This window comes from Sminthopsis crassicaudata, chromosome 5 (assembly GCF_048593235.1).
Source record: "Sminthopsis crassicaudata isolate SCR6 chromosome 5, ASM4859323v1, whole genome shotgun sequence".
In the NCBI taxonomy this organism is placed as follows: domain Eukaryota; kingdom Metazoa; phylum Chordata; class Mammalia; order Dasyuromorphia; family Dasyuridae; genus Sminthopsis; species Sminthopsis crassicaudata.
Genome location: NC_133621.1, coordinates 312582486 through 312601448, shown reverse-complemented (window position 1 = coordinate 312601448; position 18963 = coordinate 312582486). Strand labels below are relative to the sequence as shown.

The following is an 18963-nucleotide window of genomic DNA, read 5'->3' as shown; positions in this document are numbered from 1 at the left end:
TGATGGAATCTTTGGCTTTTTCATCTTCTGAGGGACTAGCAAAGTCAGCCCAACTGTTAGGGCAGAAATGACCTCTTCTGTTCCTCTCCACAGGGTTCTTTTGGGGACAGCCTCTGCTGGCCCCGAGTGGGTCTATTTTAAGGTGTATGAGCAAGCCAAGCATTTGGTGATAGGATAGCCAACTTCCCTGCAGGGCAGGCAGGCCCCCATTTATCTTCCATAGAATTAGAGCCTCCCATTGAACACCATGAAAGTACATCAGCTTTTAACTGTTATTAGCAGCAGAAAGCAACACATCTAAAAAGAGAAACACATTCAAAGGAGAGAAACGTTGACAGAAATTTTTGCCCCCAACCCGTTGTTAGAATGCAGATGGTCCCACTGTGTGAGGAAAAAAGAGGAGAAGTGTAAGGGATCATGTGGTCTCCAAGAAAATTCCTGAGTGTCCATTATCTCAGCTAACTTGAGCTGCTCAAGCTCTCCCAATGTAATGGGTAGAACTCAGCTTGGTAAGGTTTTGAGCAGCTCAAGTTAGCTGGGCGATAAGCAACAATGGACATGTTAGTAGCACGCAGCTGGTAAGATTGAGAGAACAAAATTAACCTATAGATCATCCCCTTTGATCCAAGGATTCCATTATCCGGCCTGAACATACCCCATCCCAAGGACATTAGGCCATTCTGTACCAAAATATTCATAGCACTTTATTTGTGATAGCAAAGTGACAGGAACGGACTATGTGCGTGCAAAGATAGGACCTGCCCTCGAGGAGCTTACGTTCCAGTCCTGCCAGTGGAGGAAGATAAGCCAAGAGGTACTTGGTATGGAATGAAATGGCTCAGTGAAGTGTGACAGGGCAAGATGGAAATGTCATTGTGCTGCAGAAGTGTGAAAAATAGAAAGCAAAAATAGAAGGACTGACAATGCTACAGGTTGAAGAGTCGGGAAGGACAGAAGAGACTTTTGTTATTGGAGCCATTCGGGAAGACTCATCTCGCTGAGAACAACTCTGACCTCAGACACCACTAGGGTGACTCTGGGCTTAGTTCTCTTTGTACAGACTTAAAAAACAAATAATAAAACAAAATGCCCAGAAGAGATCAGAGGCAAACAGGCTTTTAAAAAAAATTGTTAAAGTGCTCCTTAAAAAACAAAAATCTTGTAAACAATTCAGTTTATGTATGATCTTGTTTTCAACGGTGCTTACTGCAATGTTTATTAGTGGTTAATCAGAGTAGGTTTTTTTTTTTTTTAATTTCCCAAGGAAATTAAAAGAAAAAAATAAAATAGTATATTTTCTACTGTATCATTTCTAAGATTTTAAAGCCCATCACAGACTAACTTTTTAAACTACTTACCTCCACAGCAAATTATAGCAGCCACAAAAAGGGAAATGTCGCTATCATCCAGTTCCAAGGCATTGAATTTCATTGCAAAATCAAATTTAGGTTCCATGATGTCACAAAATGGTTTTCTTAAACTTTTCAGGAATTCGCGGGTTATGAAACCGTTTCCATAGGCCACTAACATCCCATCTTTGTTCATTACTGATGACAACATTGCAAATATGGCTTCATAGACCCCGTATTTTAACAAAGTCACCTGATCGTTCAGGTCTAGATTCGCGAAGCCAGGGATTGATTTAGCAAACTCCGTCAGCTCCGTGACAGTCTCTACGGAAGTACATTGGCAGCAGTGGAATATCCGGACCTCTGCTTCCTTATTCTGGATCCCATTGGCCACCAGCTTGGCCACTAATGTCTTTTCTGCCATGCACAGGGTTTCCATGTCATGTATGACAAAAGGCTATGGAAGAAGACACCAAAACAGTTTGTTTTTAAAAGGTTTTACCAAGGAGCTAATAGTTAGTTGTGACCTACTGACTGAATGCCTGCTGTGGAGGAAGTAGCACTGGCCTGTGTCTTAGAGAGGTATGGTACTTGAGGATCTCCTTCCCCTAGATCGGGCGAGGGAAGGGGGGGGAGAAAAAGCAAAACACAGAAAAGACAATTCAGTAGAATCTGGCTTTCAGGTTTCTAGGCCCAGCTCTCTGATTTGTAGGGTCTCAATGAGTTTTTTAATCTCTCAGCTTCGGTTTTCTCATCAGTGAAATGAGGACAAACTTAGGCCATACACCCAGAAAACCGTGGCTAAGTAATGAGGCAATGCATGTAAAGTACTTAGTGAAGCCTTACTTGTGCTTGAAATAGAGGAGCAAGACTGATCTTGGAGTTGGAAAGGCCTGGGTTCAAGTCTTGCCTCTATGACCATGGACAGGCTAGTTAATTCCTCATTGCCCACCTGGCTGTCCTAATCTGGGGCTTCTAACATCTCCCCCATATCCCAGAAAGCTCAGTATTGGAAAATCCTCATCAATGAAAAGATCTCTCACACAACATGCACAGAACCTAATGGGCCTTTGCTCAAGGCTTTTTTCAGCAGAATCTGCTTAGAGCCCAAACTTCTCTTCATAGAGAATAAAAACCCAAAGTCACCCCCCCCCCATGCCAGGAAGATGCTTTGGAGAAGGTTTTTGCATTATTCAAATATTAAAATAGACGCCATCTATATATTATTTCACAAAGTGATTTATAAATATCTCATTTGTTCCTCACAACAACTCTAGAGGTAGATGCTGCTATTCCCATTTTACAGATGAGAAAACAGAGGCAGAAGTAAAGTGACTTGGCAGGGACATAATTGGAATCTGAGGCAAGATTTGAATTCAGGTCTTCCTGACTCCATCACCATGCTCTGTAGTTGCCGTTACAATCCTCCATGCCTACCTGTTTAGTGGGACTTTAATCCAACTGTTCCCCATTAGCCACAGGGATTTCCTCAACATGCCGGGGACCTTTTGGGCACATCCCCAAATTATAAGGGTATCAGAGCCTTCAAGTTGCGTTTTTGTCCCCCCTTTTTCACTGGCAATATTTCCTTGCTGGAGACCTCTTACCCAAGTTCTTCTAAGTCTGCTATTTGTTAATAGCCTAACCACACTCACCATTTGCCCTTTGGTGCCATCTTCACTTTTTATTTTTCAGAGCTAGCCCTCTCTCACCAGGAGGGTTATACTTGCAGGGTATTTGTACTTAAAAGTGGGTCTTTGTTTTGAGGTAAAGTTTAGGGTCAACTTTGCAATTTCCTGAAGGTAAATCCAATTTGCTCTTTTCCTTCAGACAATCCTAAGCTGCCCTTGACCATTAGTATTATCTTCCACAAATGTGTATACACAGGCAAAAGTCCTGTCTGTCATGGGGACTCTTAACCTGGGTTCTGGGTCCTTTTTAAAAAATGTTTTTGAAGGACAGAACCAAGACACCAAGAACCAAGTAAAGGCAAGGACTCTCTTGTGGATCCTGCCAAATTCTGCTCCAAACAACTTTAAAATAATGCCTCAAAGTGAATTCTAGAGCAATAGAACCAACAAAAAAACAGGGTGAAACAATTTTCCAGCCCAAAATAACTTAGAAGATTGGCAAGAAAAGTCTGTCTCACCGACCTGAGAGTGGAGCATATACCAGCACAGCTCAAGCCCCAACAAGCCAGCAGCAAGACTTGGGGGTGAGTGAATCAGGAACAGGGATGTTAGGGCTTTCTGTTCACAGACAGGAAAAGAAGTTGGAAGTTAGAAGAAGATTATAGGGAAAATCAAATAAAGAGAGGTAGAGGAGAAACTAGGGAAAATTTATTATAGTGCAAGAAAATAATGAAAGTGAACAGCTTTGCAAAGGAGGCACGCACACACTCATATACATATACATATACCAAAAAAAAAAAACCAAAACATCTTAAAAAAAATTAGAATAGGCCAAATGGAAAAAGAGGTTGAAAAAAAATTGAAAAAGTAGTACTTTAAAAAATTAAAATTGGAGAAGTGAAAACTAAAGACTCCAGGGGACATCAAGAAAAAGTAAAACAAAACTAAAACAATGAAAAAAGAGAAAAAAAAAGTGAAATATTTCTTTGGAAAAACAACTGACCTGGAAAATAGTTCTAGGTGAGATAAGTTAAGAAGTACTGAGTTACCTGAAAGTCATGATTAAAAAAATTTATTAAGGAAAACTGCCATGTTATCCTTGAACCAGAAGGTAATATAAAAATTGGAAGAATTCACTGATCACCTCCTCAAAAAGATCACAAAATGAAATCTCCCAGAAATATATCCAAATTCCAGAATTACTAAGTCAAAGAGAAAATATTATAAGCAGTAAGAAAGAAACAATTTAAATATTGTGGAACCACAGTCAAGATTACTCAAGATTTTGCCACTTCTACATTAAAGGACCAAAGGGCTTAGAAGATGCTATTCCAGAGAGCAAAGGAGTTAGGATTACAAACAAGAATCCAGCAAAACTAAGTATAATCCTTTATGGTGAAAAAATGGACATTCAATTAAAATAGAGGATTTTCAAACATTCCTGATGAAAAAATCAGAGCTGAATAAAAAAAAAATTGACTTTCAAATATAAGGCTTCAGAGAAGCATAAAAAAGTAAACAGGAAAGAGAATCATAAGGGATTCAATATGATTAAACAGTTTACATTCCTATATGGGAAGATGATAATTATTAATTGTATTCTTAAAAAGAATTCAATTATTAGGGCAGTTAGAAGAAGTATATAGAGACAGAAGGCACAAGTGTGAGTTGACTATGATGGGATGATAGCTAAAAATCTAAAATTAAGAGGTCAGAAAGAGAGAGGGGGGCAGAAGGAGAGGTAGAATGTGGTAAATTATCCCACATAAAAGCTGTACAAAAGTGTTTATAGTGGATGGAAGGGGGGGGCAATGCCTGAATCTGACTCTCACCAGAATTGGTTCAAAAAGAGAATAACATACCCTCAGATGAATTTTGAAAATCTATCTTACCCTAAAGGAAAATAGGAGGGGAGGAGGATAAGAGAAAAATGAGGAACTGATGGAAAGGGGAAGATGGGGGGAGCTCAGAAGCAAAAGAATTTTGAGGAGGGAGGGAGGGACAGAGACACAGAGAGAGACAGCAAAGGGGAAAAACAGGATGGAGGAAAATATATAATAATCATAACTGAAAATTTTATAAGTTCTGATAAAACCCTCATTTCTCACATATATAGAAAACTGGGTCAAATGTATAAAAATACAAGTCACTCACCATTTGATAAATAGTCAAAGGATATGAACAGTCAGTTTTCAGACAAATAAACCAAAACTATATTCATATGAAAAAAAGGCTCTAAATCATTATTGGTCAGAAAAGTGCAAATTAAAATAACTCTGAGGTACCACCTCACACCCATCAGGTTGCCTAATGTGAAAGAAAAGGAAAATAACAAATGTTGGAGGGGACATGGGAACAGTGGGACACTGTAAAGTGATCCAACCATTCTGGAGAGCAGTTTGGAACTATGCCCAAACTGTGCCTGCCTCTTTGACCCTGTAATAGCACTACTAGGCCTGTATGCTAAAGAGATTTTTTTTTAAAGTAAGGGGACATATGTGTATGAAAATATTTAGAACAGCTTTTTATGGTGGCAAAGAATTGTAAACCGAAGAGATACCCATCAAGTGGGGAATGGCTGAATAAGTTGTGGCAAATAATTGTGATCAAATGCTATTGTGCTATGAGAAATGCTAAAGCAGGATACAATTCAGAAAATCTAGAAAGACTTAAATGAACTGATGCAAAGTGAAATGAAAAGAACCAAGAGAACATTATACATAGTAATAACAATACTGTACTGTACTTGACTGAATAATAACTGTACTGTAATCAACTGTGAATATCTTAGCTATTCTCAGCAATATAATGATCCAAAACAATTCTGAAGGACTTACGATAAAAAGTGCTATACGCCTCTAGAGGAAGAACTGATGGAGTCTAAATGTAAATCAGAGTATCCTATTTTAAATTTTCTTTTTTTTCTTGGCCTGTTTTCTTTCACATGACTAATATGGAAATTATTTTGCATGACTATACATGTATAACCCATATCAAATTGCTTGCCTTTTTAATGAAGGGAGCGAGGGAGGAAGGGAGAAAATTGGAACTCAAAAAAAAAAACAACTGAATGTTAAGAAGTTTTTTCATATGAAAATGGATAAAATAAAATATTTAAAATTTTAAAAATCTTGATAAATGTACTGCAATATAATTGTTTTCCCATGTATATTTCCTATGTATTTTATGTTATGTTTTCCAAGCATTTTTCTGTGGAATCCATCCATGGCTTATGAAGACTGGCTGGCCAGAGGCTCCATGATGCACACCCAGATGCAGAACCCCTTGTCTGAACATCCTCATCTGAACACTAGACAATCTTTGCTACTGTATTTTTCCTGACCTGTGGAACATGCTTAAGTGGGTCTGAATCTCTTCATGGAGGCCCTGAAGTTTCCCATGATTTGAGGTGATCAACACAAAATCTGTCTCTCTCTCTCTCTCTCTCTCTCTCTCTCTCTCTCTCTCACACACACACACACACACACACACACACACACACACACACAAACTTTTACCCCTCCATCAGAAACCTATTTTCAGTTTACATTGTCTCTCTCTCTTTTTAATCTCTTCTCCCTCCCCCTTCAGCTTGTTCCTTCTGCTGGATCTCCTCTCCCCCCCTGGCTCATGTGTATTTCCTGCTTTTGCTGTAAATAACTTATTCCTAGTACTTTGGAACTTTTCTCTCATTGGAGCCATGGAACAATCCTGTGAGATATGTACACAGCCGCGATTCTCTGCTTTACAGATGAGGAAACTGAGACTCAGGAGTGATTTGCCAGTGATCCCATCGCTAACAAACATCAGGGAGTACCTGCCCGACTTCAAATAAATACAAGGCCTTAAGAGCTTGAAAACAGAACAGAAAACACCAGGCCACATTGTTAGTGGATGTGACTACTGAGCCAGCATCAGAGATCTCTGCAAAAAACTGATAACAGGGGAGATGTAATAGAGAAAAGATGGGCAAAAGTCCAATGTTCAAAGTTCCTTAGTGCTTAACCTGGGACAATCCAGGAGGCAGGACTGGAGGGCATCAGAGATCGATAGGCCTCTTCCCCAGGGGCTGCTTCATGGCACAGACCCCTTGTCCCCTGCCCTCTCTACACCCTTGGCTGCATGTGGCCTTTCATAATCCTTAGCTGCTCCCAAGGCTTGTCCCAGCTGGGGTGTCCTCCTGGTGGACTTCCTTGATTTGATTCCCCTGACGGATGGTGGACTTTCCAGCTGACATTTTCTTGGAAAACCCTGTGTGAATCTCTCTTTTGATCTCACAATCTATCTTCTAATCTAAAGAGCTTTAAGCTAAAAAGGAAAATGATAGAGAACAGTACTTCCCCTAGAAAGAGCTATAGTGTAGAAGGACCAGAGCTGGCAGGGTACTCCATTCCTCTCTCTATGACCTGAGGTTGTAACTCCAGAGCTCAGCTCCGGTGGTCTGTAGGTCACCTGACTTTTGTCCTGCTTTGTGGACTCCTATCTAGACATCCGGGGCCATGGGCTCTACTGAGGACCCTTTTCCTGAATTTTGTCTTCTCTGAATTTCTGGCACGGATTCGTCACAAGCAGGACATGCTGTACTAAACTTGCTGTTTTTTAAAAAGAGGGTGACAAGTTCTGGCCTCAGAATCAGGAAGTCCTGCCTCTGACACTCTGGCTGCTCTGGGCAGGTGGCTCTGAGCTCCCCTCGAAGGTGACAACTCGATTTGATGAAAGGAGCCTCTAGGAGTTCTCTGTAGCACAGAATCAAGGTCTAAATACATCATGAGACTATCAGAGATGTCCTTTACCTTGATTTTAGCAAAGCACGTGACAAAAGTCTCTTGTCATTTTTGTGAAGAAAATGGAAAGATGTCATTAACGCAAATAGGTAGATTGAGAACCGGTTGGTTGGCTAAACCCCAAAAAAGGAATTACTAAAAGTTCAGTGCCAGCTTTGGAGGAGGTCTCTTGAGGCATGCCCACGGGCTCCTCCCTTGCCATTTGACAAACATTTGATGAATCCAAAGGCCATCTCTAGAGGTTCCAGGAGATGATTTATAATGACAAATAAGTGAATTGAAGCCCCAGGAAATCACAAAGGTGGCAGGAAGTAACAGAGGCAGTTTTGGACCCAGTTCCTCCAACTCTAGAGTCAATGATCTGTACCACCTAGTGTGTGTGTGTGTGTGTGTGTGTGTGTGTGTGTGTGTGTGTGTGTGTGAGAGAGAGAGAGAGAGAGAGAGAGAGAGAGACAGACAGACAGACAGACAGACACAACTTGGATGGAGACATGAAGAGCCTCAAGCATGTTTCCTAAGAATCCAGGTATCAAAAAGCTGAGGACGCCTGCTAGACCACTGACAGGCCAGCATCAGCATCAGCTTTATCCCTAGTTCACTGCATGGGAGTCTGCAGTCTGAGTTAAGAAGAAACTGCTTGGCAAAGGGGCAATAGGAGAGATTACAAAGATTGCTGGATATTGGTCGTGTGCCTGAGTTTGGAGTTCGCTAGGGCAGTCTCAAAATGCCAGCACAAACTCAGGCTGCCCACAAGAAAGTGGGCTGATAGTTCTGCCCCTTTCTGCTTCCTAGAGTCTCAGGGCCAGAGGATGAGAATGTCTGGGAGGGCTGCAAGCTGTACCAAGGGACAGACAATCTAAAAAACACTTGAAAGGGCTGCAGTGGTTCTAGTGATCCTGTGGGGTAGTGGGGCAAATTCGATTCTTCCCATTTTATCCAACACACAACCGAAACTCAGAAAAAGCGATCCCCTAGAGAAAGAATGGCTGAGCTGGGATTGTGGCCAGGGAGCGATGGCCCTTCCAGTCAGGGCTGGCCTTGGATGTGATGGGCTGGGGAGGTAGATTGCTTGAGCAGTCTGGACACCATATGGCAAGGTGCTGCAGCCAGGACTGCTGAGGTCCCCTTCAGAAGCAGGATTCTAGGTAGCCAAAGGGAATCTTCAGACCTTGGGCATTAACTCGGTGCCTATTCAGTGTGGCTGGGGGCACTAGATGGTGCAGTGGACAGATCACTGGCCCTGAATTCAGGAGAACCGAGTTTGAATCCAGCCTCAGATACATCCCTAAGCAAGTCATCAATAACGTCACGGAACCCCACAATCATATTTGGTGTGGCTGGGCCTGATGCAGACTTGAAAGACCCCACCAGCCCATCTCCGAGCGAAACGGGTAACAGCATCCCTTGTCCATTTCACACTACCTGGGAACCCTGACCAGGGTGCTTGAGGGCTTCTTCCAAGCTCTTAGGGAGGGAGGGAGGCTTTGATCAAGTGTGAGCTTGTGAGCCTGGCAGGGCACACGATCAAAGGCAGGCAGCCTGGAGACAGAGGCATTGGGATTTTAATCCCTTCTGAAATACAAGGTTCACTTTTTAAAAAGGCAAATCTTCAGGCGCCCCTGCATTAGCCCCATGCCCTCAGCTCAGGCAGCAGCCACCTCCAAAATCCAGAACCCTTTTAAAAGGTTAAAGGGCCACAGGGATCACTCGGGACTTTTACTTAGGCTGCCACTCATTCAGAGGCCTCCAATTCAACAGCCAAGCTTGGAAGGCAGATCTGCTGGGCAGAAGGCTAATCTCCCTGGGCCTGGAGGGGAGGGAGGGAAGGAGGAGAGGAGGGAAGGAGGGAGGAAAAGCCTCTCCCAGGGTAATTGGTGGGAAGGGCGTCCCTTCCTTCCTACCCTGGGCAAAGGTAGCTAGGTGTGATAGCAGACAGCCTCCCCTGCAGGGACTGTGAGATGCTTTCTGTAACCTGCCTCTCTGGGTTTTCTGTTTTTGCTTTACTTTTAACCCCAATTCTTTGGTTTTTGGTTTTTTCTTTTTTTTTTTTTTTTTAATTTAAAAAATATTAAATCTTTTTTTTTTCAAAATATATAAATGGATAATTTTTCAATACTGACCCTTGCAAAACCTTGTGTTCTAAATTATTCTCTCTCCCTTCTCTCTCCCCCTCCCCTAGGTAGCAACTCATCCAATATATGTTCAACATGTTCAATTCTTCTATACATTTTCCACAATTATCATGCTGCACAAGAAAAAAATAAGATAAAAAAAGAAAAAAAAATAAGAAAACAAAATGCGAGCAAACAAGAAGACTGAAAATACTGGGTTGTGATCCACACTCAGTTCCCATAGTCTTCTGTTAACCCCAATTCTTTTTTTTTTTTTGCTGAGGCAGTCAGGGTTAAGTGACTTGCCCAGGGTCACCCAGCTAGAAGGTGTTAAGTGTCTGAGGCCACATTTGAACTCAGGTCCTCCTGATTTCAGGGCTGGTACTCTATCCACTGTACTACCTAGCTGTCCCTAACCCTTGTGCAAAACTTTAATGACTTAATTTTTTTTTCTTTCAGGGCTATTGATCTTTCCTGCACAATAATGTAATGGAATAAAAAGGCTAGTGCACCGGGGTCAGGCACCCTGGGTTCCAATCCTGGTTCTGGTCCTTTGGGACCTTGAGGAAGCTCCTTCCAGTGTAGATGTCATTTTCTCTTTTCTATCAGGAAGCTTGGACGAGAAGCTCCCGAGGAAGCGCCTGGTGAATCCTTCCCTGCCCTCTTGGGGCATCTTTTCTCCATCACAGAGTGAGAAATGAGCTTATCTAGGAGAGGAGGGAAGAGATAGCCTAGGGGTCAGAGAGCAGCCTGGGGGGAGCAGCCCCGTTCTCGAGTGGTTTTCAAGGGGGCTGTTTGGCTCAGCCGGGACATCAGATCAGAGAAGGGGAGAGAGAACAGGAAAGAAGCAGCCTTCAAGATTTTTCTCAATGCTTCCTTATCCAGACCACGGTCTTAGTATCTGACCAGCAGGGTGATTCTGGGCTGGTCATTTCACCCCTCCAGCCTCAGCTTTCTCAAGTGTGAAATAAGGTTAACATCCCAGGAATAGTTGTAAAACCCTTGAAGGCGCTAGCTCTCATCATTGATTGAATTTCCACAACAATTGGCACTTAAGCCCAAAAGAGGAACAATTCTCACCACTTTTGTTCCAGATAAATGGGATCATTTTTCCCCTGAAGTCTGCCTAGAAGACGGCTGTGCAGAGGGGCTGCTCTCCTCTCCCCCATCAGACTTTCCACTGGCCTCCCTGCCTCTGAGCTGGCCTCTAGTTCCTCAAAATTTTCCTCCATTACCTCAAGGCCCGGATCTGATGCTGCCTTCTAGAGCTCTCCCCCAGCGTCTTCTCCTCCCCAACAGAGGGCTGTGTTCTCTCACCCTTGGTATTTCTGTTATACGACTGTTACATTCTGCCAGTCTATTATTTATTTATTTGACATCTAGAATGTACTGGGCTCTGTGCTGAGTGCTAGGGAGTGGAGGACAAAAATGCTCCGGTCCCTGTCCTCAGGGAGCTCATGCTCTGTGAGGTACCCACAAGCACATGGTATACACGAAGATATACACGCACACACATGTATATGAAGTTAACATGATGCTGGAGTCTGTGGGAGAGGTCTGGGAATCAGTGTCCCAGTTTTCCCACAGCCCCTCCAACATTCATCATTATCTGTTCCTGTCATCTTAGCCAATCTGACAGGTGTGTAGTGCTATCTCGGAGTTGTCTTCATTTGCATTTCTCTAATTAATAATGACTTGGAGCACCTTTTCATGTAACTACAAATAGTTTCAATTTTTTTAAACTGAAAATTGTTCATATCCTTTGACTATTTATCAATTGGAGAATGGTTTGAGCTATTATAAATTTGAGTCAATTCTCTATATATTTTAGAAATGAGGCCTTTATCCGAGCCTTTGACTGTGAAAATGTTTTCCCAGTTTAATGCTTCCCTTCTAATCTTGTCTGCATTGATTTTGTTTGTATAAAAACTTTTTAACTTAAAATAATCGGAATTATCCATTTTGTTCTTCCTTGGCCACAAATTCCTTCCTTCTCCACAGATATGAGAGGTTGAACATCCTACGTTCTTCTAATTTGCTTAGCACATCATTCTTTATGTGTAAATCATGAACCCCTTTCGGCTTTATCTTGGTATTGGATGTTAGGGGTGGGTCAATGCCTCGTTTCTGGAGGGCTGGGCATCCTGTGACAGGAGGTGATTGAGCTCCATTCTGGCGAGAGATGAAGATGTTGGAAGCGGAAGAGACAGAAGAAGTGGGTTCCAGGTGAGAGGAGAGGCAGCAGAGATGGCTCTCCTGGTTGGTCAAGGATGGAGGTTGATCTTTTTCCTTTCCTCTTCTTTTTCATGGTCTCTCGGGAGGGGGGGAGGGGGCAGACCCCAGTGAATATCTGTGCACTGGAAGTGCACCACGTGCACAGCAGACTTTTCAGGATGGGAGCCCCATTTTCTCAGGCTTCTCCCGTGGGGATGAGGGCTCCCCTCCCATCTCCTCTCTCTTGTACTCCACGGCCTTGGAAGAAGAGAAGGGGTCGGTGTGGCCTTGGGGATGATCTTCAGAGACATCTGGTGACAGTCTAAGAGGCCCACATGTGCGGCCCCAGCAGCAGGGTCGTTATTGAGTAGGACCTTTGTCAGGAGAGCAGATATGGGAAAGGAGACCCTTGTCTTCCTTCTTCGGTGGTCTAAGAATGGGGGGGCAAAGTCTGCCCACACAGATCAAGGGGCTGGGCTCAGTTGGGGGGCAGGCTCATGGGGGAAGGTTCAATGCATCTGTTGAATATGGTTCCCCAAGTGTCAGTCTCACTCTATCCTTCCGAGTCACCAGAGCCCATGACAAGACACAAGTAGGAAGATGCCTGGCATGGCCCCTCCAGTGTCTGACCAAGCTTCAAGAGCTCCACGACACCTCCACAGCCAACAGAACAAACTGTCCTGGCCATTCACTGGGAAAGGTTTTCCTTTGCCTAGAATGGACGCCCCCTAACTCCCCAATGAGTCTGACGCCTGTTGGTTACCCTCAACCTGGTTCAGCCAGTCTGCCAAGACCATTTACTGGGGTGTGGCCGCTGTACATGCTACAGCTTCTCGGAGCCACAGGTGGACCCCAAAGGTGGAGGAGCAGCCAGAAAAGGGCTGGGCAAGCCCTGCCAGCAGAGGTGCTCATGCTCCCTGAATATCCCATCCAGCCCTCCTGGCAGGGTCTAAATATAAAACAGATTCTTCTCCGAGACATTCTCTCCATCTCTGGGTGTGTGTGTCTCTCTGTTTGTCTCTCTCTTTCTGTGTCCTCTCAAATGAACATGCCCTTGCCTCAGGTCACTGGCAAAATCAGCCTCCAACAGGAGAGCTGCGTAGCGCCATGGGGTTATGTTCCGAGCCCCAAGTCCCTTTAACAGCAGTCAGTTATTCTTAATTGCAAAAAAACCCATTCTTCTTCTCAAATCTTCATTTAAAAACAACCGAGCAAGATCCAAACCACACAGGAAAGCCTTTCCTTCCCCCTCCCCATCAGGGGCACTTGCCACCTCCCCCAGGAGCCTTTGAGCTGCTCAAACCCGGTGTGATTTTCCTTAATTTAATAAATAAATGGGGCTTGTTTCAACTTCAAAATGCCCTGCTTCTGGGTAATTGGGGATATTCTGCCGAATGAAAGGCCCTGTAAAAGGAGGCTGGGTGTGCTCATGAAAGTAAGCAGCTTGTGAAATACTAAAAATCTCCTTTTATAACTCAGAATAAGAGCAGCTTCAAACTACTCATTAGCACAGAGGAAACTTGTTTGACCACGTTTGGAAGGAGGAAACACCAGACTTTCATTCGCCAGTCTGAGGACCAGCCTGGCCACTGTGGGATTAGTCAAGCATGGGCAATTGGGGGCGGGGGGAGGGAGGGGAGTATGGGCCTAGCAAGCTGCTTGGGTGGATGCTGATGATGATGGTCCGGGCCGTGTCTGAGGGATAAAGGGGATGAGACATCCCTCCCAGAAGTCTGCCTGCGCTACACACACACACACACACACACACACACACACACACACACGCACGCACGCACGCACACACACACACACACACACACACACGCACGCACACACACAGCCCTTCGGCCCTAGTGCTCCTCTGGCCCCCAAAAACGGAAGGTGCAGATCATAGGGTAGGAGTAGGGTAGAGGGAGGGGAGCCCCAGGGGCTGGGATCTGGGGTTCCAGGCAGGAAGGAATGCATCTCCAAGATAAGCATTTTTAAAACAAAACATCTTTCAAATTCCCAATGTTATGTTCACTTTTTCCTAGCATGGAAACGCTTTTTGTTCCATCCCCTAACCATCATAACCGATAATAGCCTTGGTAGATATGTCTGTTGCATTACACTATTTGCAAAGCCCTTTATATATATGTGTAAATCCTGGAACACTTATTTACAGAAGAGGAAACTGAGTCTGAGAGAAAATAAGTGATGTAGCCAAGATCACAGAGTGTCTGATTTTTCGTTCATCTCCTACCACTCTAGCGTGCTAAACAGAGAGAAGGCAAGAATTGATGTCCAGCAACTTTTAGTCAGACGGTCATGAATTTGGAGCATTCATAAATGCTGTCCTCCTCATTAAATCACTGATTTGTCTGCTGTGCTCTTTGGGACAGCGATCGTCTGACGGCAAATACACAAGAGCTACTCTTTTCCCAACCGAGAAGTGGTCACAGGAGAGGAACAAACATTACTCAAGAGAATTACAAACAATTAACAAAATCAGAACATTACGCCAGCCACTAACTGGTAACAAGAGAAAAGCAAGTCCAAGCCATTGGAAGGTTTTCTTCATCTCCGGGAAATTGGCAAAGATGGCAAAAGAGAGGAGTAATCAGTGATGGAAGGGTTGGGGAAGGATAGGCGCGCTGATGCATTATTGATGGAGTTGTGAACTGACCCAACCATTCTGGAGAGCAATGTGGAGCTATGATAAGAAAGTGACCCGCTGACCCAGAGAACACACAACATGTGCCATAAGGTCAAAGAAAGGCCCCTCCACAGACCCCCCAATACTGTAGCACACGGAGCAAAAAAATCAGAAACAAAGTAGGTGTCCATATGGGGGAACGGCTGAACAAAACGTGGCCTGTGAAAAGGATGGAATATTGCTGAGCTAATAAGAGATGGGTAGAACTTAGAATTGGTAAGTTCTGACTTCTAATCTGGTCTCGGACACTTCCTAGCTGTGGGATCCCGGGTGAGGGACTTAGTTCTTATCTCCCCCGGTTCCTCCTCTATACAATGGAGACACCCTGAAGAAGGAAATAGCAAACTACTGCAGTGTTTTTGCCACTGGACAAACACTCAGGGAGTTGAGTAGAGTCAGACCGAATGACCGAGCAATAAGAAATGTAAGGAATACAGAGAAGTCTGGGAAGCTTTCTATGAACTGATGCAGAGTGAAGCAACTTAAACAAGCATTACAACAGTGTCAATGGAAAGAACAAAAGAGCTGAGCGGTGAAAGCATCACCATCAAACGCCAGAAGACTTGTATTCAAATCCTGACTGTTGGCCCTCTTCTCTTTCCTTCTCCTGCTTCCCCAGGGCCTCAGTTTCCCATTTAGGAAAAGGGCTCTGAGTATTACACTGCCCCTCTTTCATTTGTACCCCTCCTTGAAAATGGGGAAAAAAGGCACCTACTGGGTTGTTGCTGGCTTTCCCTGCCAGGATGATTCTGGCCTTGATCTTGTTCATATTAAAGTTTTTCAGGTAGGCTTCATAAATACGCTTGGCAAGAGACTTCAGATCCGCAATCTCCGAGTCTTCTACCTCGTGCTCACACGTAAGAATCTCTGCTTTTAATTTTGCTTTTTCAGACCTCGGCATTCTCCCAAAACGGATGGCTGCGGGGAAAGACGGTGAAGAAATGCGAACAGAAATCAAGCTCGTGTCACAAGTAAGAACTTCAGCTGAGAATGACTCGTGGTTGAATGTCCCTATTTATGATATGAAAGAGGCTATTGCTAAAAATGGACAAGGGAGATAAAGGCCATTTCCTGGTACCATTTGATTTTGCATTCTAGTGACAAGGTCAAGGTGAACATGAAAGCTAGAATTCACTGTGCAGGGAAGGGAATGAGCACCAGGAAAGGGGACTGCCCAAGAGCAAGGTTTGGAGGAGCAACTGGGGAATAATGCTCCACTCTTGCCCAGCCTCTTCTAATCTGTTTTAGAATGCGGAAAACGTGTGCAAGGATTGCTGGATTGTCACAGAGTTTGGTTTGTCGAGGCTGCCCCCCACTCCCACCCTATGAACCAATTCAGGCTCCTTGAGCCCATCCTGGTGAAACTCCTCTGACAGGCTGGTCTTTCAGAGCCACAGCCCATGGAAGCATCTGGGCAGGATTCTAGCAGAGGCCACCTTCCAGACTTGGAAGGAAATTCAGAAATGACAGAGGCCTGGGAGGCTATGATCCTCTTCCTCAGGGACAAAACCATCCCTTTTCTTTCTCCAATGAGAGCTCAACTCCCTCCTCCCTCAATCCCACATCCTCAGGACTCTTAGAATGAAGAGCATATTACAGCTATTAAGCAGCAGACTACTAAGAGAAGCCATCCAGCACAAAGCTCCAAAAAAAAAGAAAATCCAAAACCCTGGGAGGAGGGAAAGAAAGGGGGAAGGAGCAAGGGAGGGAATGTAGGGAAGAAAAGGAGGGAAAGGGGGAAGGAAAAAGAGATGGAAGGAAAGTGGGAGGGAAGCAAGAGGAAAAGGAAAACAAGGGGGGGATGGAATGAGAGAAGGGGAGAGGAAAGGAGAGACAGAAGGAAGAGAAGTGAGGGAAGGAAGGGAAGAAGATAAGGAGGGAAGGAAGGAGGAGGAGGAAAAGAGAAAGGGAGGGAGGGAAGAAGGGAAGGAAAGAGAGAGGAAGGGTGACCTTACCTACCATTGTGTGACATTCCAACTGAAAGGCACTTTTGGAAACGGCAATATTGACACTTATTACGATTCTTTTTTTGAATTTTACAGCTGCGGTCACACTTATCATAGGCCAACTTAAGGCGAATGGTCCTCCGGAAAAAGCCCTGGGAGAGATTGTCACATGGCTTAATAGCAACTAAGAATTATATCTTGAAACCCAAGAGTTCTGTCCTTTTATGGATTCCCGGCTCCCTTCAAAAAACTGAGGTTTCCTGAGAGTTACCTAACTCTGCGTAGAAGTAAATTTAAATATGCAGGAGTACCTTTCCGTATCCATTTTTGTTCATTATAATTCCAAAAAAACCTCAGTTTTGAAGTTCTTTCAATTGCAGTCAGTCATTGTGTATCTTACTTTACATGAGTTCCTATTAGTCCTCCCATGATTCTCTGGATTTATCATATTCATTGCCTCTGATGGCATACCTACTATGTGTCCTAACTTGTTGACCATTATCCAATTCACATCTGCTATATTTACAAGAGAAAATCTTCAGTAAGGGGCTATAGAGGGCCCTTGTATGTGTATATATACACACACACACACCCTGTAGAGGGTGTACTTGAAACAAGGAGTTAACTCAGAGGAAGTGATGAAATGATGGTTCTCTAGTTCCCAGATATACTTAGTACTCAGCGTGGTGATGTCATGGCTCTCTAGTCCACACATGCTCAGTATGCTGTAATGATGTCATTGTAATTGGGTATAGAAGGGCTAAGAAGGACTGGAAGAGAGACATTTGACCATCCTCCTGGTGGCTCTCCTGCCTCCTGCATTCCTTAATTCCAGAAAGCTAGCCCGAACCTTCTAAGGGGTGGGGGAAGAAGCTGTGGATCTTGACAGAAAGAAGCAGCCACAGCGTTCTACAACCACCGTGTGCGCCTAAGGTGTGGCTGTCCTTCTGGTACCTGACCCTGCTGGGCCTTGGGGGAAGGTTCACTGCCGAGTCGCAGAGGTCCAGAAATTTGAGCTTAGTGAGTCATTGCGGCATGGAGGTGAGCCTGGAGGACCAAGGACTTGGTTGAAAAGGGTCTGGAAGGAGAGCCCCCCACTGTTGTTGTCTTAAGTTCAAGGGGAAAGTAAATTCTCCCTTACCTTACAGCCTTCACAGGCATGCACCCCATAATGGTAGCCAGAGGCTTTGTCCCCACAAATCCGGCACTCGATGTTTAACGTGGCACTGGAGGAGTCGTCCGCGCTGCCCACCACTGGGGTGTAATTCACAGATGAAGGGCTGGATGCCGGTGAAAGGGTGTCTAAGAGCAAAGGAGAGAGGCCGGTGAGCGCTGGAGGCCGGGCTCTCCACTGGCCAGAGTCTGGTCCCACAGGGACAACCTCAGCAGTTATGAAATGGAGCCAGAAGAGGCTGAGAAGTCCCCAGGAAGCTGACACATCTTCTTGGACCAGGGCTGACTCTGTGGACGGGAAACACTGGCCCAGGGCTGGGGCTGGGGGGAATGGCCTCCCTCGGTACCCTGGGCAGAAGGGCGCTAGGTGGATTCAACAAGGGAGGGAGCCGATCCACTAATATTTACTGGATTTACCATCCCAATAATAAATAATATTTATGGAGTGCCAGCCACTTTGCTAAGTCTGGGGGATACAATTAGAAAAAAGAAAGGCAATCCCTATCCTTAAGAAGCTTGTTGTCCAATGGGGAAGGCAGAGAGATCACCCACAGACCCAGTAAAAAAATTTGGGACTGAGGGGGTGTCAGGAGCCCCTCCTTCCCCTAGGTCATAATAGAAAAAGCTCGAGAGAAGGGGGAAGCTCTGACCCCTGAGCTGGGTGGCCCGGAGCAGCTGAAGGGAGCCCAGAAGGCTGATCTGAGCCCCGTGAAGGCTACAGAAGGCTATACTTCCCATCCCTCAAGGCCTCTGGTCAGGGATGTTCCCGGGAGTCTACATGTAAGCCTGTGATTCCTTAGCCAAGTACCCCATTCACAGTTCCTGCAGCCTAGGGTCCTTTGGGAGAAAACAAAAGCCCCTCTTGAAGCCTTGCCTGCTCTTCCTGTGACAGGGACTCCATCAGCTCTCCCTTGGCCTACACTGCAGAGCTCCCATGGAGTCCCCTCGGGACTTCCATTCCTGTCTCCCTACAGCCCTGCCCTGAGGGGCCTGAGGCTGCTCCCATTCTCTCCCCTGCTTCCCCATCCCTTCCAGGTGTCGCTTCTTCTGCCCTCAGTGA

General features: G+C 44.8%; 1 protein-coding gene across 2 annotated transcripts in view; it reads right to left on the bottom strand.

The window, feature by feature from the left end:
* Window positions 1-18963, bottom strand: part of PPARA (peroxisome proliferator activated receptor alpha) — a 58486-nt gene that overhangs the window by 9474 nt on the left and 30049 nt on the right. For both annotated transcript variants that reach the window (XM_074272085.1, XM_074272086.1), the window contains exons 3-6: window positions 17872-18032; window positions 16744-16882; window positions 15500-15702; window positions 1359-1806 (exon numbers count right to left, since the gene is read on the bottom strand). In XM_074272085.1, coding sequence (XP_074128186.1) covers window positions 1359-1806; window positions 15500-15702; window positions 16744-16882; window positions 17872-18032 — 951 coding nt within the window. The remainder of the gene's footprint in view (window positions 1-1358; window positions 1807-15499; window positions 15703-16743; window positions 16883-17871; window positions 18033-18963) is intronic.